The sequence below is a fragment of the Saccostrea echinata genome, unplaced genomic scaffold (assembly GCF_033153115.1).
Source record: "Saccostrea echinata isolate AGI-Se365-2 ecotype Australia unplaced genomic scaffold, CSIRO_AGI_Sech_v1 ptg000025l, whole genome shotgun sequence".
NCBI lineage: Eukaryota > Metazoa > Mollusca > Bivalvia > Ostreida > Ostreidae > Saccostrea > Saccostrea echinata.
This window is the reverse complement of record NW_026889774.1, coordinates 3,863,838-3,886,581: the sequence shown is the minus strand read 5'-3', so window position 1 is coordinate 3,886,581 and position 22,744 is coordinate 3,863,838. Positions and strand designations below refer to the sequence as shown.

The 22,744-nt window shown below is 33.4% G+C and overlaps 2 protein-coding genes across 2 annotated transcripts in view; both read right to left on the bottom strand.

The window, feature by feature from the left end:
• LOC133192443 (low-density lipoprotein receptor-related protein 4-like) overlaps positions 1-15,585 on the bottom strand; it is a 31,861-nt gene extending 16,276 nt beyond the window's left edge. The window contains exons 1-4 of the mRNA XM_061328450.1: positions 15,522-15,585; positions 8,264-8,702; positions 7,408-7,660; positions 6,440-6,587 (exon numbers count right to left, since the gene is read on the bottom strand). Coding sequence (XP_061184434.1) covers positions 6,440-6,587; positions 7,408-7,660; positions 8,264-8,702; positions 15,522-15,585 — 904 coding nt within the window. The remainder of the gene's footprint in view (positions 1-6,439; positions 6,588-7,407; positions 7,661-8,263; positions 8,703-15,521) is intronic.
• A 6,286-nt stretch (positions 15,586-21,871) lies between these two features.
• Positions 21,872-22,744, bottom strand: part of LOC133192442 (low-density lipoprotein receptor-related protein 4-like) — a 77,281-nt gene continuing 76,408 nt past the window's right edge. The window contains exons 21-22 of the mRNA XM_061328449.1: positions 22,145-22,228; positions 21,872-21,929 (exon numbers count right to left, since the gene is read on the bottom strand). Coding sequence (XP_061184433.1) covers positions 21,872-21,929; positions 22,145-22,228 — 142 coding nt within the window. The remainder of the gene's footprint in view (positions 21,930-22,144; positions 22,229-22,744) is intronic.

The window sequence follows — 22,744 nt, the reverse complement described above, 5'->3', positions numbered from 1 at the left end:
ATTCCAGATTTAATAAATGTACCTTTAATTTCAAACAATAATTCGATCTTACCACATGTAAACAACCAACATGGCTGCTAGGCTTATGTATCAGTTTTTACCTCCCCTCGATTCCCATCACTTCCGTTACTTCCGTAACTACGGTTGTATTATTGAGCTGCAAATTTGAACTGATAAAAAGTAACGAAATTTTAAACCCATAGTTATTTAATGATTTTAAAATTAAATTATAAGGAATGACTCTAATTCTTGGCCAAATTATTCGAGTATAACCTGGTTTGGGTCAGTATACTCTGTTTCATAATCCGCTTCGCGCTTCGATAATTTTCTTCTTTCTTCGATAATTGAATGTTACTTTATTGAAATGTACGTGAATAAACTGTGATTGTTAGAAAAAAAAAATCAATACATCAGGGACGTATACTAGTTGTTTAGGTTGTCACCTGTACAAAAAAAAAAACAAAAAAAAAAACAAACAAACAAACAAACAAACAAACAAAAAAAAAAACAAAAAAAAAAAAACAAAAAAAACAAAAAAAAAAAAACAAAAAAAAAAAAAACATTGAAAGTGTTTCTTTTCTAGATGGGAGTTTCAAAGCAATTTCAAAAAGCAAAAGATCTGCATTTATTATTATTATTTTAAATTACAGTTGAATGATGTTTAGTAAAACCCAAATAACGGTTACAACTTTGTATAATGAATTGTGGTAAAACTGATATGTATAAAGTAGAGGCCCTGTCAATACAAGAATTGGCCACTTTTTTATTGATTGTTTTCCAAGACTTTTTTTTCAAACATTTGGCTGGTAAGTGGGTAAAAAAGAAAGAATTAAAGAGTGCATTTATGTTAGAAATTATAATCCCTCCCCCCCCCCCCCAAATGAATAGGCAATAATTCAAACAATTTCCCAAATAATTTATATTTATTCTTCAATAAGAAATATCTTTATTTCTTTATATCGCAAATAAAATTATATGAACAGTATAGTCAAGTAGTTAAAATGAGTAATTAGGTTTCTACACAGAATCCAAATTTTCGAAATGTTGGGAAATTGCACATCAGTCGTATTTTGGTAGTCAGAACTCCATTGGACGTGCATTTTAAAATAAAGAATTAGATAATTATTATACATCGAATGGCGATATTTCTAATTTTATCAGATTTTGAATTTAATTTTTTATAGAGAAGTCTCATTTTTCATGCATACATGGAAGTTAAAAATAATCCCAAAGTTTTAAATTTTTGTTCAAATTCTTGATAATTGGGTAGGTCGGTCTTGTAAACAACTAGAAAACAAGAGGCCCAAGGGCCTTAACGGTCACCTGAGTATAATACAACAACTTAGAGGATCCACAGAGTATAAAACAAGAAGTCTGTGAGCGAATGCTCACTAATAATACCCCTGCTTTGATGTGAATATACGATTACCCTCTCATGTTGACATCGAATTCATACAAAAATGAATTCCACCATTTTGCATGCCTAAACAAAGATTGTGCTAAAATCTCAAGCATCTTCACTGAGTAGTTGCTAAGAAAACTGTGACGGAATTTGGTACGGACTGACGCAAGGATAAACAGGAAGTTGACATCAGATTTAAACAAAAATGAATCCCACCACATGGCATGCCTAAACAAAGAGTATGCTAAAATTTCAAGCATCTCTGATGAGTAGTTGCTGAGAAAACTGCGACGAAAAATGTGTTATGGATACCCGCACCGATAAACAGGAAGTTGATATCTAATTCATATTAAAAAAAAATCCCAACTTTGGCATTCCTAAACAAAGATTATGCTAAAATTTCAAGCATCTTCGCTGAGTAGTTGCTGAGAAATATGCGACGGAAATTTGGTACGGACAGTCGCACGGATAAACAGGAAGTTGACATCAGATTCGAACAAAAATGAATCAATAAACATGGCATGCATAAACAAAGATTGTGCTAAAATTTCAAACATCTGCGCTGATTAGTTGCTGAACAAAATGCGACCAAAATTTGTTATGAATGGTACGGACAGATGCATGGATTAACAGGAAGTTGACATTGGATTTAAACAAAAATGAATCCAACCATATGGCATGCCTAAACAAAGATTGCGCTAAAATTTTAAGCATCTGTGATGAGTAGTTGCTGAGAAAACTGCGGCGAAAATTTGTTACGGATAGACACACGGACAAACAGACACACAGAAACGCGGAAACACTGTCACACAGACATACGGACACACAGACACACGGACAGGTAGGCAGACAGACACACAAGGGTAAAACAGTATACCCCCCTCTCCTTCGGAGCGGGGGTATAATAAACTGACAGATGAAGCTTTGTTGCCAAAAAGCAAGAGAAATAGGATGATCAGAATCAATGAAATAATTAGTATTAATAGTATTCAGTAACAACTCATACATTAATTTCTAATTTATACCCCATTTATCACTATAACCATGCAGATTATTAACAAACTATTAGTTCCTCTGTACTACTTTTAACCCCACATTGTGACCCCTGACATTGGCCTCTCTTGGTCTTTGAAGAACATTTAATAAGTTATTTTTGTCTCATTTTTATTTATTTATTATTTACAAGTCTACCTGGTCATTAAAACTATGAAAGTACTTTTTGTATTATTCAATAATTTTTTTTGCATAATTCTCTCATTCTATTAACTTTCAAATACATTATTTACAGTGATTAATTATCAAAAGTGAATGGCAAAGGGGAATAACTTCTCTCAGTTGAATACAAATTAATAGAGCCCTGACTAAGACCAGAACACTTGACCAAATGATCCTGATGTTCAAAAATCTGGTAAAAATATCCTTGCTTATTAAAACTTTAATTCTGTTTGCCGTCGATATGCCAAGGAGCAGAGAAGATTTTCAAAGAAATAATGCATTTCCACTACAGATTTACACCCCTATCCTAACACTAAAACCAATGTCCCAGGGTCATGAAATTCATAAATTTGGTAGAGGTACCCTCATCATCATACATGTAACTAAGCACTTAGTTAAAGATTTTCAAAGAAGTAACACATTTTCACTTTATTAATAAATATAGCCCCCCCCCCCCCGAGACCCGAGAAAAACCAAACCTTGGAGACTACAAGTTTTAGAAATTTTTGTAAGAAGTACAATTGTTCATCATAACTAAGCACTTTGTTTATTTGCTCAACACTAATGAGCAGACATGGTTATTTAACAGAATTAATGCATTCTCGCTTTATTATCAATGGAGTCCCACCCTAATACACCATCTGACTTAGAGGCCATGATTTATAACCAGGAGCAGAGAAGAAATTTTTCAAAGAATTAATGCTTTTTCACTAAATAATCAATAGAGCCTCCCCATCCCCATCCCTGGGGCCATGAATTTCACAATTTTGGAAAAAGCATCATAACCATGCACTTAGTTTGTTTAAATAATACCCAGGAGCAGAGAAGAGATTTTCAAAGAATTATGCATTTTTACTATATAATCAATAGAGCCCCGTCCTAACACCAGAACCCCTGACCAAGGGGCCATTAATTTCACAATTTTGGAAAAGGCATCATTGCTTGTCATAACCATGCACTTAGTTTGTTTAAATAATACCCAGGAGAAGAGAAGAAGATTTTCAAAGAAATAATGTACTTTCACTATATGATCTATATAGCCCCGCCCTAGCACCAGAATCCCTGACCCTGGGGCCATGAATTTCACAATTTCAGTAGAGGGTCCAATAGTTATTACAATCATGCCAACAGTTTGACTGTTTGATGTCCAGGAGTAAAGAAGATATTTAAAGATTCCATCAATTTTGGTGGTTTTAGCCCCATCCCTGGGGCCCCAGGGGGGCAGGGACCACGAAATTCACAATTTTGTTCCCCTTCACCCAAAGATGCTATATGCCAAAATTAGTTGAAATTGGTTGTCAATGAGCGGTTCTAGTGAAGAAGTTGAAAATGTTCAAAAGTTAACGCACGACGGACGACGCATGACGACAGACAAAAACGGATAGCAATAGGTCACCTGAGTGACTCAGGTGACCTAAAAATGACCAAAAACTTATACAATCCAAAATGCTGGAAAATGCACCATTTGGAGACATTTTTAAAGAAAATTTCTGGGGGAGGCCCCCGAACCCTTACCTATGGGAGGCGGACACCCCCTCCCATGCCCTCCCCATTCGGTCCTATGGGCCTCAACCCCCTCCCCCACATGAACTTCTGGATCCGCCACTGGAAATAACTGCTTCTTCGCACATTATAACTTACAATATTATAATTTACCACGTGATTTCTTACATCAGATGACCATCAATTATTACGGTCTAAATAACGTTGACCTGCTATGCAGAAATCGATAATGCACGATGCTAGTCAAACTGTATACGACATTTCAATTTACAATTCGGTATCAACAGCACAGATTTTATTCCTTTTAAAGAATTTTTGAAGAAAAGAGGAAGTCTGTTTTCTAGAATACAGGTAATTACCTTCGGTATCTCGACATCGGATATGTCGACAACCTGGGATTTGTCGACGTCCTTCCGCGGTCCCGGCAATATTTACTATATAAATGATTTGCAAAAACTCTGATATGTCGACCTCGGTAATGTCGACAACCCGGGTTATCTCGACGTATATTCACAGTCCCAAGAGCAAAATTTACCTGGCATATGTCGACATCGGTAATTTTCTGCTCTACTGAACCTAATTGTTTGTCAGATAGGGTCGCTCGTCACGCACGGACGACTCCGGGTATCTCGAGGTCGTCAAAATTTCACACCCACGTTTTGACTGCACGCTGCTTAACTAATTCTATAGACTGTGTTTGTAGGTGAATCCCAAGCCCTCTCGGCGTCTTTGAGAAGTTAATTGCTTAATGTTCAGCTTGGGTAATATCATTGCTAATCTACACGATTCTGCTTAAATGTGCTGACGCCGGGTTATTTATATCGAAACCTAACGTAACTTTTAAATTTGAAAAAAGGTAACTAAATAACAATGAATAACAAACACACTGAATAATTCAAACTAAGAAATTTGTTTTAATGATATTTTTATAGTTAAAATAGTTTATAGTTAAAATGTATTCAACGACACGATTATGAAACTTTGTGAATTTAGAAAAATTTCGATAAAGAACACGTTTTATAAACAAGATTTTTAAAATAACTAATTAGATTTTTAATAAAAATAGAGGGAATTATGAAATATGTTGAGCTACAGTCTATATTGAAGTCATGTACATATAATAAGCTTATAATGACGTTTATTGTGAAACCTGTTATATACATGTAATGTTATGGATATTGTACTTCAGATGCTCTTATTTCATTTCCGCCAAGGATATGACGATCGAATACACATGTATGCACATTTTACTGATAAATTGATTGGTGTGTGTGTGGGGGGGGGGGGGGGTAAAAATTCACAGGTACTTGGGTCTTGGTTTATAAATATATATGTACCTTATTGATATGTAAAAAATGTACTCTACTTTTTTTACATATCAATAAGGTACCCGGTACATACATATTTTTATACCAAGACACAAGTACCTGTGTAAAAATCGCTGCTTAACACCCTATGAATAGGCCGAGTATTTGATACAAAAGACTGTATTCAGAAAAAAAAACTGAAATGTACTGATTAAAGCGCAAAATTTTACAGCTTTAATTATATTTGAACAATACCTTATTCATTAATTTTCTCTTTTCATGTAAGCAAGTTTATTACGAAGTACAAATTGTATTTCGGGTTCGTTGCCACGATGCTCTCAGTAAGGAAAATACAAATTTTACCGATAAAGTTACAAATTTTACCGATAAATTTATTAGAAAAACCTACTACATATATGTAATAGTCTTTCGATATATAAATATATTCACCACTTATAGTGTTATCAATGATATACCATTATTTCAATGACCATTCACACAAAATCTTTTTCTTATTTTCATGCAGCTATAATCGCCTTGTTTTTCTTTTTAACTTCGGGCTCGATACTATCTGATGTTCTAGAAGCTTCCGTCAATATTAAGATCGGCGAATAACGAAAATAATTTGCACATTTCCCTTTTTCATCGGTTATCACAACTTATTTCTTTTGTATCATTTAAATCAAGTTTTGATTGAATAATAAAGTGATGACGTTTTATGAAATAAATAAACGATTGCCTGTTGTCAGTTTCATTACAAAATGTCAGTAACTTAGATCCGCCAACCGGAAACGCCACCGTACGCACGTTTTTGCTATTTCATGGCTGTTTATAGAAAATAAAAGTAGACTTTTAATTTAATGTACGACACTTACTATGCGAGTGAAATCTAAATATAGTTTACGGACATCATCTTGTATATAGTGTATTGTTAGAGGAGTAAGTAAGAACTCTGATGCACCCGTTTAGGAGTTTATTTGCAAAATTTATTAATTTATAAGTATAGATTTACCATTGTATGTTTTAGAGACTTCTGCATTGTAAACGTGAACGGTAAACGGCTGGCCTTCAGTTATAGGTATATAGTAAAGTTCTGACCCCGATATCGTGTCCACACCAAATAATGATTTGAATCCAAAACTCACAGCATGCAAAATATTCTAAATAGAAATGCTGAAAATCAGATGATATTAGATTTAAAAATACAATCTTAAGAGTATACAGTACAGTGAGATTAAAAAAAATACAACTAATGCTCTCTTTTAAGGCAGTATGATGAATTGGATGTCAAAAAGAGCGTTCAAATACAAAAAGCGATTTAAAAAGTTTTAAATCTTTTACAGATCAAATGATTTTTCTGACGTTATTTGCATGTCCTACAGAATCATTTCTTTAGTCTCTGGTTTGAATTCAAATCTTTATGTATCTTAAAGTTCTATACCATTCTTGTTACATGATAATTTGCCTATCTATTCCAGCTAATATCCCAATCCGCTCTTAAAGCTGATACGCAAAAATGCATATGTATTATTTTTATATATCTTCACAAATCAAACTAAATTGCATAAAATTTAACTAAAAAATGAAGTAAATGACTTCGACTAAAAAACAAAAAGAAAGATTCGTCTTTAAGTAATTTTAGCATAAGATATTTTTATATAATTAAAATATAAAAAAAAGATAGTTTATTGGCTCATTTCGTGTACATGTAATATACCATTCTGGACTGTTCAATTCCAAAACAGCAAATGGAGTAGGTTTGGTAATGCAAAACCCAGAAAAAAATTAGCGTTAAAAAGTGTCACATTAATTAAGAGTAAAGATTTTTATCTTATCTCAAATTTTTGAGGATGTAAAAATAGGTTGGTTTTGGATAGAGAGTCAAAAACGCTCATAATGAATAATATGCCCAAACAAATGTTGATTAGTTCTGTGTAATTGATTATACTATTATAATAACACTTAACGGTTATTTGATACCTGATCATAGTGTAGACCTGTAACATCAACGTTATTAGTGCGTCTCAGAACTCGTCTATTTGATCCATCATAGTTGCTTACTTCAAATGTGTCTCTGCCTATATCTGCCCAGTAAAGTACATTATTTGCAGGGTCGACAGAAAGTGCTAATACCCATGTCAATCCAGTGTGCACTATAACAGATCTATTTGTTCCATCCATAGAGGCCTTTTCAATTCTTGAATTTGAGTCATCGTCAGAAAAGAACATCAGCCTATGTGAGTACATATATATATATATATATATATATATATATATATATATATATATATATATATATATATATATATATATATATATATATATATATATATATATATATATATATATATAAAATGTAGCTACACATGTTTATGCCAAAAGAAAAAGAGTTACATTATTGATAATATATAGTGCATATTAGAATATGAAAATAGGAAAAAGGTGACTAGACCCCCCAAAAAATGGAAAGGGGGGGGCATACCCCAAGTGCCTGTGGTTTATGCACATAATTCTGTACCGATATATTCAATGCATGTGAAGATATGTGTCATAATATAAAGATCATATAAAGCATAGAAAGAAAATAAAATGGAATAATTATATCAGTTATTGAAATTTCTCTCACTTTTAAAGCGTATGAAAAGTCACGCTTGGTATTACTTGTCTATTGGACAATACATCTATTTTCATGAAGCTATAACAAGAACCTAATATTATTTAAGTCTTATTGAATTATTTGTATATAACTTAATGATATACCTGATATTATATACATAAAATAAGTTACTTAACAAAGTATATAAGTTTTTAAAAATATAATAAATATTTATTTTACCCGTCCTCAGGATCAAGAGCTAATCCGAGCGGTAGCCTCAAATTTTTGTATACGACGATTTTAAACATTGTATTGTCCATGTATGCTGGTTTCATTGCGATCCATTTCATCAGTGAATCACACCAATATAAATTATTTGAAATATAATCAAATGCTATTTGACTTTGTGATCGAGACCTTCCTTTGAATGCCAGTGAAATGACTGATGTATTCTGCCAGATGGAAAAATTTTGGAATACATAAATGGAGTCTTCGATGCTAGCAAATACAACATTTTTCTTCGAATCAGAGGAAATGCTGCTTATCTTTATTCCGGAAGAACTTAGTGGAAACGAAGCGTTGTTGTAATATTTCGCAGGACTTTTAGGTATTTCTGTGACTGTGAATACCGAAGCGGGGTTCCACATTCCAATAATCAGACCTTTGTCACCAGGAATACCTGATATATAATATAAATTATTAATTTACGCGTTATTTTCACTTTTGGAATATGTTGCTGGATTAACAACGTACGTGTAAAATTTAATTTAAAAAACTGGACACAGATATTGACAGTCTAAATGACAAATTAGCACCTTTGCCACAGGAAATAAATCTATTATCCTGTTGTAGAGAATGTTACGTGTACATGTACCACAGTTATTACTGAGATCAAACAAATGCCTCGGACATTATTCTCCAATAAACGACTGTCTGATCAGGTAGTAGAGGACATTTTATTTTAATGTCAAACATATGCTGAAGGGGGTAGGCATAAACATGAGGTCAGTGAAAACAGATTGTCGAGACAGTTTTTATGGGGGGGGGGGGGGGGGGCTAATTTATTGCACTTTATACCATAGCTTAAAACATATGTCAACATATAGCATGTAATCTACATATTGCAATGCATGTGTGCCAAAAAAGGAATTGGGGTCTATTGTGGTTTGCTTTTCAAAGATTTGGGCATCATCCACACATAGGCACTCCCCAGCTTAATTGTTAAAAAATATATATCTACTATACTATAAACATAACAAAAGGCACATGGGCCACATCGCTCACCTGAGCACATTGGCTAGGCAAAAGTACAAATCAGTTCAGTATTGAAAAGATTACGGGGGGGGGGGGGCTTGAATTTTAAACTACCTGATGATGCTTCCATGTCAATATAACAAATGGCTCTGTTGTACTTGAGAAGTTTTTTTTTTAAATTATCCCATCTATTCCATTGTAGAAATTTGATCCCCCATTGTGGCTCCACCCTATCCCAGGGGTCATCATTTGAACAAGCTTGAATCTACACTACCTGAGGATGCGTCCATATCAATATCGCTAAATATGATTTTCAGTTCTTGAGAAGAAGAAATTTTCCTATATGTTTCTATGTAAAATTTTCGATCCCCCATTGTGGCCCGACCCTATCTCCGGGGTCATCATTTGAACAAACTTGAATCTAAACTACCTAAGGATGCTTCAATAACAAAATGACTAATCATGGCTTTCCTCAGGTAGTGTATATTCGAATTCTATTTTGTTCAAATCATGATCCCCTGGGGTAGGGCGGGGCCACAATTGAGGATCAAAGTCTTAAATAGAAATACATAGGAAAATTTTTACTTCAGAAGAAGAAAAAATTTTCCTATATATTTCTATTTAAGACTTTGATCCTCAATTTTGGTCCCGCCCTACCCCAGGGGATTTAGAAGAAGATATTTTCCTATATATTTCTATTTAAGACTTTGATCCTCAATTGTGGCCCCGCCCTACCCCATGGGATCATGATTTGAACAAAATAGAATTCGAATCTACACTACCTGAGGATGCTTCCACATAGATATGATCAATCAGGGCTTTGCTGTTCCTGAAAAGAAGATTTTTAAATTTTTCCTATATATTTCTATGTAAAACTTTAATTCTCAATTGTGACCGCACCCTACCCCCCGGGGTCATGATTTGAATAAATTTGAATCTACACTACCTGAGGATGCTTCCATATAAATCTGACCAATCATGGCTTTGCTGTTCCTGAGAAGAAGATTTTAAAAGATTTTTCCAATATATTTCTATATAAAAATTTAATCTACCATTGTGGCCCCGCCCTACCCCCAGGGACAGGATTTTATCAAAATTGAATCTACATTACCTGAGGATGCTTCCATATAAATATGACGCATCATGGCTTTGCTGTTCTTGAGAAGAAGATTTTTGAAGATTTTTCCTATATATTTCTATGGAAAACTTTGATCCTCCATTATGGTCCCGCCCTACCCCCGGGGATCATGATTTGATCAAACTTGAATCTACACTACCTGAGGATTCTTCCACATGAGTTTCATCTTTCCTGACCCTGTGGTTCTTGAGAAGAAGATTTTTAAAAGATGCTATTAATTTTTCACGAATTCTTTATTATCTCCCCTTGAAAGAGGGCGTGGCCCTTCAATTGAACAAACTTGGATTCCCTTCACCCAAGGATACTTTGTGGTAAGTTTGGTTGAAATTGGCGCAGTGGTTCTTGAGAAGTCGAAAATGTTAAAAGTTTACAGACAGACGGACGCCGGACAAAAAGTGATCAGAAAAGCTCACCTGAGCCGAAGGCATAATCTAGCCTCCATGTCGGATTCCGCTTAGGGGCACTTTTTGACTAATAGCGAGAATTTCTCGCCCAACATCACCGTTAATATTTACAAAGCTGAAACTAACTACTTCATCAGCTCACTCTTTGTCAATTTTATTACAGTGTTCCACGTACTGAGAATGATAGCATTAGTTTTGACCAAAAACCAGCTTCAGTCCAGTTAACAAATGCAAAGGCAGCTTCATGTAGATTAGGAGTCATTTAAAAGACTAGTTTACTATATGTCATTACAATGAAGTTCCTGAGCCCTGTCCCGCGCTGATTTCACTGACAACCACATAGAAACACAAACACATACACAAAGTGCTAAACTATTCATTTCTTCATGTGCAAGATTATAAAGTGTAAATTTGCACATTACAACTACAGTAAAGGATTAAATTCGTGATGCATAATCCTGAGGGGAAAACTATTTGGTTCTGATAGGTGCTGGCAGATTTTGGAGAGAAAAAAATCTGTCCTTGAAAATGTTGAAAAAAAAAAATCTATTTTCCACTAGGAAGAAAATAAATTATTTGACTTTGAGTGATGGTAACACCCCCCCCCCCCTGCACACACTCTAATTTTTTCATTTTTTCTTTATTTTTTCTACCCATGTTTTTATTTGTTGTATTATTTAATTTAGAAATTAAAAATAACTGTCCCTTATCACAATGGAAATAAATAATTTGTCCTTCAATGACATGAAAAATAAACATTTTGACTCGAAAGAAATGCCAGATCCCCCCTCTTTAGAATCAAATTGTCCTCCTCTAAATTATATTATTTTGTTTTGGTGCCTCTGTACCATCATTGAATTTTCAAAAAAAAAAAAAAAAAAAAAAAAAAAAAAGAAAAAAGAAAAAAGAAAAAAAAAAGAAAAAGGAAAAAAGCCAAGTCTTTTAATTTCCCTTTGTATAGTTATATTCCCATTGTATAGTTCCTTTTCTTCCAATACATCTCACAATATTTGTACAGAACTTACTTCTGCAAATATCCGCTTTATTTTATTATATTTATTTACTATACATTTTATCCCCCCCCCACCCGTCAAATCCACCTCTGTATTGAAGACTTATCTGCTTAAACGTGTCCCCTCCTTTCATCCCTATAATTTTGCCAATACAAGAATATACTAATACTATGCAATAGAAATCAAACCTAACTTACGATTGTCCTCTTTCAATAATATTTTTTCTTGTCAAAGAATTGTTGTTCGTTTGACCCCCCCCCCTTCCCAACAAACACAGACACACAAAAACACACTGAAACAGCTTTTTATGGGCCTGAAATGTATGTAAAATCTTGCAATGTCCTATTGATGTAAAGTTATATTTATTTCACCGTTCGTTGTGAAAAACCAACGTTAGCACTTTGAAGGTGAACGACGATCGAATTATCTATACCCCCACAAACCTTTCAGTTCCGACCAAGGAAACCTAGTTTGTAGAGAAATGTTAGAAAACGCGCGAATGCAACGAACATACTGCAAGATTGAACCTAATTTGATTTTATTTCAATTAATGACAGCTTCCGATGTCTTCTAAACCCTATTGCTTGCCAGCTGAATTTCCAACTGGTAGCATGTCTTTGTTCCGGATTTACAGCTCTGTTTATGCTAAGCATCATAGTAACACCTACCTGTTGCACATCATTTTTCTCAAAAAGCACTCTGCTACACTTCACATCTTTTCCATAATTATTCTATTCATTTTTCTATCTGAAATATCACGTCAAACAAAGGATACCTCACTTTTTAGAGAAAATTTACATTTTGTACGAAACTAGCCCCTGTCACCTCCGAAACACATATTAAACACTACAGGTATGATATGTCAAAAGTTGCAATATTCGAACTTTTCCATTTGTATTGTGTACTTCCCATTTTTATTGTATACTTTTCCATTTGTATTCTATAATTTTAATTTGTATTCTATAATTTTCCATTTATATTGTTTTATTTTTCCATTGGTATTGTATAATTTTCCCTTTGTATTCTATAATTACCCATTTGAATTGTATAATTTTCCATTTGTATTGTAAAATATTGCATTTTATTATATAAATTTAGATTTGATTCTATATATTTCCATTTGAAATATATAATTCTCTATTTGTATTCAATAATTTTCCATTTTTATTGTATGATTTTCCAGGTGTATTGTATAATTCTCCATTTTTATTGTATAGTTTTCAATTGTATTCTATAAATTTTCATTTGTGTGTATTTTTTCTATCTTGAAAAAATTTGAATATTGCAACGTTTGACATGTCATATACAGATGAAATGAATATTCCAGCTTTAACTGCTATATGTCTATATGTTTAGTCAGTCTTGGGAATTTTGGTCTTCTCAACAGCTCAAGGAGCAACACATTTATGTTCAAAGACTATTTTGTTTTCCAAAACCTTATGCAAAATGGAAAAAAAATCTCTGATAAGACATGTAGCTTTCTCTTTTGTGACCATATCGATTTGTTGTCTTTTTTGGGTAGAAAGGTCATTCCATTAGCAAGAAAATTCTCAAACTTTATCATCATGGAATCACACTGTGTGCATTTTTTGGTCAGAAAAGTTGTACAATTGTGCGATCTAAGAGCATCTGCAGATTCCTTGTGATTTCTATCACGTACAAGCTTTCGTACCAATAGGCCGAAGCCATTTTTGACTTTGTTCTAGTCAACACTTCTCTTAACAACAAAATTTTCTTGAACACTCCAAGAACTTTACAAGGAAACTTGACCCACACTACTTTGTTAGGATAGTGTATGTTTGTATCAAGGATCGAGGGGGGATTAGACACAAATATTTTCCTCTTTCCGATTTTGTTAATTTTAAAACAATAGGCACCGACTTCCATCCGAGTTTGACAAAAAAATATGTTTGGATTATCGATTTTGAACATATACAATATTCCTAAAAAAGGAATTTTGCAGTCGCTTAAAATTAAATATAACAATAGAAGATTATCCGTTCACAACATTAAATATTTGTGAATACAGTTGATTTTTGTTGGCTATGAATAACAAAATGCAGATGCAGGGACGCAGAATCAGAGAGACAATCAAGAATATTTATGGTTTACGTATATTATACTGGTTTTGGTAATTCTTGATAAATATGTTCATATATTAGTATATTACATTCAAATTTATATGATTTAATAATTCCTAGCTCTCTGGTTTTGGTCCATCATTTTTAAAATCATATACTAAGTTATGTTGCATTAGACCTTGCACATGAACATAAACATTTGTTTTTCTACACTGCATGGACTAAAAGTAGATCAAAAATTTCCAACAACTGAGATAATTTAGCAACCCTCGATCAGTGTCATAAAAATTATAAGTTATTAACAACAATATCCTTAGAGTTTAATTGAATATTTAAACATTATTTTTTTAATTTAAAAATGCAAACTGTAATTAATTTCCTTTTATTTTCTGCAAAACGACTCAGAATTAAGCAGTTTGAGTATTTTATGTAATTCTAGCGTTCGCCATTTTTAATCGCCATTTTGAGCTAATGAACACAACTTTCAAATTTAAGCGACTAAATTTTCCGAATTAAAGTGATAATATTAGTGTTCTATTATCATTTTCATAATTGCATTACGCTCAATAAGATATTAACACATCCACTCTTCTATTTGAACGACATTAAGAAATAATTAGGAAAAAATGGATATCCACCATTTTGAATCGCCATTTTGACTTATAAATTACACCTGCACCATCATTCAGTTGTAGAATAGTGAGATGCGGAGGAAAAATACCAATCTGTAGTGTATGGATATTTGCAAATGTAAAATTCCGAACAAAGAAGAATATAGAAACAACAGACAAATAAATCAAAGAAAATTCAATTAAGTGTAGAAATGACTAAATCTTCTGAATTAAAGTAATAATGTCAGTATTCTTTTAATAATTTTTACGGTTACAATACACTCAATGAGATATTCACACATTCTTTCTCCTATTTGAAAGACATTAAGAGAAAATTAGAAAAATTGGATGTCTGCCATTTTGAATCGCCATTTTGAACTTCTTACGCCATTTTCATGGAGGCCAGCATATTTTTTTCGGATTCAGCATACTCGAAATAGGTTAAAAAACTATGTTGGACCAAATAATGATTATTTGCCGTTGGGAGTATTTTTTTTCCTATAAATCGGACCAGACTTCATTTAATGAAGCAATCTGTCCATTCAGGACAATATACTTGTGTAAAGATACTGTAAGCCAACTTTTATTCATGTCCCCGAGTATCGCGACCTACTTTAACTCCAAGAGTTCTTTTAAAATGGTTAAAATTATTGTAATAAACACTGATTGATAAAATATTGATCTGACAATGATTCTGTTTGATGCACTTTAATTTTACTGAATTGTTGTTTGAGGTTTTTGTAAAGGTAAATTCTAAAATCTATTCCATAAATAAAACATTTAAAATTCAACCACATAAAAATATTCCAAATATATTTTTCTTATTATCTATTTGGAATCAAAGAAAAAAGTTACGTATGTTCCAATTATTACAACTACTACTTCTACTAAATGTTAAAAAAAATATGAGCTTTATTTTTTTTGGATATTCTTCATATTAAAAGATATGGAAAACATTAACTCTGATAAAAAAAAAATTCTGTTTATATCATCTTACCGAGGCAAAGGTATCCATATGCATTTATGATTGCCAAAAATTGTATAATCTGAAGAAAATACATCTTGGTCACTAAATGAACGAAACCACAAAATTAAGACGTATATGACCAACTGGAAGTGAAACAATGGCAACTATGGAACAAGGAAGTTCTGTTCCAGTCTATCGCTTTGCAGCATTAAAGAGTTGAATAGACATGAATAAAAATATATTTAGGACAGGATTAAAAGAATAGGTTTCTTATAATTGATGTTACAGCGAATTACCAAATACCGGTAGTGTTTTCAATAGCTTGCTGGAGAGCCCAATAGGGTATACAATTTGGTCTCAAAAGTATTACATTAGGTTTGAATCTATACAGGTCAGGAGGTTACGCAGGTGTGGCAGTGCCTTAGCACACAGTCTAGTGAGCAGTTGTGTTTGTAGTTTCCTAACTTATTCTTAGTTTTTGACTGCTAATGCATAGTAAGCAAATCTGTACGCCATTTTTTTTTATAGAGTATGGCCTAATTACAGAAGTTAAAAATCTAACAGTTTAGATATTTTCTGTACATTACGACCAAAGGTTATTAAATTTTGAATAACATTACGATCAATGTATTAAATTTTAAACAAATTTGTTGGTTAAATATGCGTCAAAATCGGGTGGGTGGGGGCTTAGTCCCATAATTTTGCACAAACTTGCAGCATTAATGATCGACTTAGCCCCCGCCCCCTTTTTGCATAAGGTACGTTGTTCAGCTCCCCCATTCAATTTTTTTCTCATGTTTCTGGATTTTATCATAGAAAATGAGTAATTGATCATATATAACTTGTATGAATTTAAGATCGACATCTTTACATCCAGCAACTCTTTTTCTGTATCACTTTGAAAATGTGAAATATGAATTAAAAGCTCACCCTGAATTTATTTACTTTGTTATCAGTCTAAGAAATTGAGGGCCAAAAGTTCAATTTGCAACTGCTAACACAAGCATAATTTGATCCCTCCACCCCCTTCAATATTTCCCTCCTTTTTCAATTTAGATATTTTTAAAAATAAAATCCTGAGTAACTTTACAAATTTGTAAGATTAAGGGGGCCGACTGGGGTTTTCATTGCGCAATACTTCGCGCAGCATAGTAAAATAAAGCGTATTTACTCTTTGAAAGCAACTATTTTTACATAATTTATAAAAATTAACAAATTTAGGAATTCTCAGGTTAAAAACATTTAATTACGTTTTTAAATAACTGATTTTTAAAAGATTTTTCAAATGATGGGTACACAGACGTCGTAGTAGTGTGTTTTTGACGTTATGAATAACCGAAGTTCTTTAAGCGGGGTCATTAATTATGACATAAAATAAAAAGTATAAAACATATGCTCTTGAAATTTTAAATATAGGAAATTGAGAATCTAGCAATCATTTTTATAACTTTTTATGTAAATCTGTGGTATATGTCATGTTTTGTTGTACTCCATAAAAACAGGAAAATATCATGAATTTTGATATTTTGAGATGCCCCCTCTGGAAACCAGACAGTAGAATTTTGTGTTTCTTGCCCAAAATGTACAATATAGTATTATCCATCAAATAATGTAATTTGAGCAAAAAGTCTATAGTAGTATTTGTATAATTTTCTCCTAAGTGCGAAAAAATGGTATTTTCATATATAATCCTATAGTAAATGTACCTGTATTTTGAGATGGTCCCTAAAAAATAACCAGACGGTAGATTTTCACTAAACTTGGCATATATACTGAAGTCAATGTAAGGTACATATAGTATAAAATTAAAGAGTTTCTCTATAGTAGTTTTCACACAATAAAACCCCAGTTGGCTCCCTTAAATGGATAATCTTTGGGTAAAGAGATTTTGAAAAGTGCAATAATGAGTAATGTTTTCCTGGTTTTGAACACATTTGGATGCCAGATGGGCAATGTTAATAATGTTATTCTAAAGCAGTGAACGTTAGCTATTGTTGGTGCTACTGCTCATAGAAAAGAATGAAACTTTTTGTCCAGATAAAAAAATGACATGTTTAAAATTTATTGTAGGTCATGAAATCAATTATAGCCCCCCCCCCCAAATAAATCACAAATCTTTGCAGGAATCAGAAAGAATAGTTGCCATACTGCATATTGAAGATACATGTGTTTCTGAAAGAGCATCCAATTTTACCAAAAAAAAAAATATTTGCAGTTAGAGCAAAATATTGCGTTTGTTAATAGCAGAATACCATTGAAATCAAATCATATATACCTGTGAAATCTAATGTCACATCTGAGTAAGCTATTGACCTAGATTTTAACCTAAAGTGGTACTTGTTCGACCAAACTGTGTACCCTATTGAGCTATCCAGCAAGGTATTGAAAACACTACCGGTATTAAGTACATGGAATTCAATGTAATATTTAATTTGGTGTGTTTTTCGAGGGCCGAAGTTATAATTTTGACACAGCTGTCTGTCTGTCTACTTTCAAATCGTGAACTCTTGTTGCCCTTTATTGGAATAAAACCAGTCCTTAGTATGTTGTTGCTCATGACCTATATTTTCTACTAAAATTCTGAAACGTGAAGATTTAAGGACATTTCTTAAATATCATGGTCATTAGGCAAAAAAAAATGCAATATGAGTCTCAGTCATTACATGTACTTTGGAATTCATTTGAAACACATTCAAACTTCAGTATTGCCTTTGAAATCTAAAGAACTGGAAGAATTCCAACCCATGTACACAGAATTTGACAACAGTCAATGTATATCTCAATGTCTATATGTTATTCCCAGTTAATAGATAACCAATTCTTTTATAACAAAAATAGTTAATTCAGAATCTTTCTCTTTATGTGTTTGTTCTGCTCCAAAATTTGTATTGTTTAATGGACTTTGAGCTTGAATACTGTTCGTTATCTCCACGCATTTCATTATGAAGGACAAATGTAACACAAATAAAATGTATGTAATGTATAAGTGTGTGAACAAACAAATTATTTATTTAAATTTTCTCTAGTAACACAATTAAAATACTCCATTGTTATCTTTAATTCATTAAAAGAGAATATTTAGTTTTAAATATCTCTATTCTGAAAAGAACTTTTAACTTTAGTTTATATAATGAATAAGGACATTTTTCTCCTATAAAACATAATAAAGCATTTTTTCTCTTAGACTACACATCAACTGAGTTTTGTACAGTTGTAGCAGAAATTTCTGAATAGCTCAAACAATGGCCAAACATTTACGGTTGCAATACACTCAATGAGATATTCACACATTCTTTCTCCTATTTGAAAGACATTAAGAGAAAATTAGAAAACTTGGATGTCTGCCATTTTGAACCGCCATTTTGAACTTCTTACGCCATTTTCATGGAGGCCAGCATATTTTTTTCGGATTCAGCATACTCGAAATAGGTTAAAAAACTATGCTGGACCAAATAATGATTATTTGCCGTTGGGAGTATTTTTTTTCTATAAATCGGACCAGACTACATTTAATGAAGCAATCTGTCCATTCAGGACAATATACTTGTGTAAAGATACTGTAAGCCAACTTTTATTCATGTCCCCGAGTATCGCGTGTGTGAACAAACAAATTATTTATTTAATTTTTCTCCAGTTACACAATTAAAATACTCCATTGTTATCTTTAATTCATTAAAAGAGAATATTTAGTTTTAAATATCTCTATTCTGAAAAGAACTTTTAACTTTAGTTTAATTATATAATGAATAAGAACATTTTTCTCCTATAAAACATAATAAAGCATTTATTTCTCTTAGACTACACATCAAACGAGTTTTGTACAGTTGTAGAAGAAATTTCTGAATAGCTCAAACAATGGCCAAACATTCTCTCTCTACAGTTGCGTACACACTTTCACACTTTCTCCCACTTGCTTATGCCACTAAATTTAATCTCCTCCTTGTAATTTGTTTGTTTGTGTATTATTTAACGTCCCTCTCGAGAATTTCTCACTCATATGAAGACGCCACCAATTGCCGTCGGAGAGCTGCAAATTTTGACCTATACTCGGACGGGACCTCGGTTTATACGGTCTCATTCGAAGGACAGGTCTCCACGTCCCACAGTGGGATTCGAACCTGCGAAGTAAGGATCAACTCCTTACTTCGCGACTCTAGAACGAACACTTTAACCACTGCGCCAATTGGGCGACCTCCTCCTTGTAATCAAAAAGCTACTAAACCTCCATAAGAAACATCCGTCTGAGAAAAATGCCCCAATTAGTAGAGTGAACAAAGCAAAGCAAAGACCTCAAAGACAAATTGCAATTTCATGGCATTTTCCCCACACAATGTTGGTCAGAAATTCTTTTCCAATTTAAATCTGCCAAAAGGAAAGGAATGCATGCAAAGTGTGGAACAACTTCCATAAGAATCCAATTAATTCAAGGAGCGAGGGCAGTTTTTATTTCAGTTTCTTGCCTTGGTGCGCCTTGTTTGACCATGACTTTATCAAATATTTGACTCAATTGTTCATTGTCGACAACATGACTTAGACAATTAAAAATTGGCAGCAAGTAAGCTCTGACCTGATTTTGTGGTTAAATCTGCCCAAATAAGACGTCGATAAACTTCATATACTACAAAATGTTGTTCAAATGTAGATGAAGATAATACTAGTAAAATCTAACTCCTTTTGATCTATGTCACTTTCTTGGTTGTATTTTTCTTTTTATTTCTATATTAAATTCAAAATATTAACTGCAAAATTAATCGGTAATTTAATCACTTACGGGCATGTGACATAGGGCATATTCGGTCATTCTCATCTTCATAATGGGTTTTGTAATAATTGTTCATTTCCATAGAACTATAGGGAATTGAAAATAATATAAAAAAGAGTTGAAACCCTTATGAGCCTCGTGGAAATTTGGTATAAATACAAACAATGTGCTGAATTTCTGCTAAATACATGGAATCTGCCATATTGCTGACTGCAGCTGATAGATATTTTTTTATATTCAGGAGTATAAAGTGCAGGTCTTGGTAATTTACTATTGTTGAAAGTGGAAATAAATCAATAGGAAAGAGAGCAGAAGGTAAATAGCCCTCTCCTTAGGTGGATATTAATAAAGAGCGCAGAAACCTAGAAAGGATTTCCGAATTTCATTTTCATTACAAAGTAGTACAAACTGGGAGGGGTCATATTTTCCATTTCCAGGACACTTCTCGCTCAACATCTGACGCAAACGGGTTTTGGCAAATCACAATGAACATTCTTAAATAAGATTTTAATTTTGCAAACAAGTTGTAGATGTAAATTAGAGCAGAGCTCGTTGCAAAGCAACGAGTAGGTCTTCCGTTGGAGCTGCGGAAAGGGCAAAGTGACCTTAAGTCAAGGTCATGCCAAAAGTTTATTAGCGATCTTTTTTGTGGTATCTACTTGCAATGTTTAACCAGTAGAAAGACAGGTTAGAAATGTACAATTCCCCTGTCAGTGACCTTGAACTTGTCCAAATGACCTTGCGTCAAGCCATGATATATTCTGTTGCTGGTTATGTTTGTTTGTTGTTGTTTAACGTCCCTCTCGAGAATTTTTCACTCATATAGAGACGCCACCACTTGCCGTTGGAGAGCTGGAAATTCATACTTATACTCGGCACTCAGGGCCAATGAGTAGTGAGGGATCTTTTTCGTGCCAACACCTACTGAGACACGGGACCTCGGTTTAAACGGTCTCATTTGAAGGAGCGGTCTCCAGGTCCCGCAGTGGGATTCGAACCCGCGACTTAAGGATCAGCTCCTTACTCCGCGACTCTAGAACAGATGCTCTAAACACTGTCTCACGCGGGCAATAGCTGGTTATGAGCAAACCCCATCTGTGTGTTACCGACTTGACAAGTTCACACATATCCTTTCAGACTATTCATCCAAAAACATCTTATTCTTAAAGACTTTGAACTCGAGTCAAGGCCATTACACACTCTGCATGACATCAGCAATACCCTATTGCGTGTTTCCGACTTGCCAAGTTCACGTTTTTTTCCAGATCAAACATCGAATCAAAATATCTTATTCTCTATAGTCGTAATGTATTAGGTTCAACTCACTGTTTTAAAGTTTCGGTGGCAGGGGGCTAATGACTACTGTCATTTTTCTTTTAAAAAAATGTAGCTGAGTGCTTGACGAAAAAAAGATGTGCAACATCTAGGTGTCACTATGATGCTTAGCATACACAGAGTTGTAAATGCGAAACCAAGACACGTGGTCAGTTGCATAGGAAATTCAGCAGGAAAGCAGTAGGGCTTAGAAGGTGTGAATCTCAGAGGGAAGGTGAATGGCCTCAGATCAACTGGTGAATTTTCATTAGGGCATGTACTCAACTTAAGAATACTGGACGTTTTATCCTCCTTGCTTGGGACTGGGGGTGGACTGTATTGGTGCGACTGAGGCACAAATCCTGAAAAACAAGCCAAAATTAGGGGTGTCCCTAAGTGCATTTTCGGTACATGTACACTCAGATAGGTATCTTACATGTGTTTATGTTGACATAATTTGTGAGCTATGGGCATATGAAGTGTAATAAACTAGTCCTTGGAAAACTGTCCCCATGTACATGTATATGTTTTTATTGACTGCATGTATTATACCTGCTCGCCATGAAAAAAACTATACCCTGCCACCTTCATCGTAAATGTCTTATGTCCCATTTGGATATTGAAATGTCGACGGCTTTGGGTTTCTGAACTGGCCTTAAATCTGAAAATCATATTGTAGAAAGGAGTACAAAGTTCATTACAAGATTGAATTGTCAATTGTCAAGATCTATTACCTAAACAAACGTCACGGCATCTCAGTCGGTAAATTTTAGCTTTAAAAAGTACAATTAATTTAGTACAATTAACGAAAGTGTTTAAACACTAATAAATTAAATTAAGCTGTGCTTTTACAACAATATATTTTGATGAAAAGCTCACCTCTTATGATCTCCATTTCTCCTCTCCAATTTCTTCTTTTGCAAAATATTTGCTTCTTTTTTGAGTTAAAATACGGACAAATGACTCAAATTAGAAGAGAGATGACTAGATAGGAAATTATCTTTTTAAAAAACGTGTTTAAAATGTAACATTCATATCAAATGACGCCTCTAGCCATATTTCATTGTCTACATTAACAAATAAAAACTTAATATCAGGAAAATTACATACCATTTTATATATAAGAATTCGGTATGTTATTAGAATGCATAAATATCACTTGAAGGATCGGAGAAAT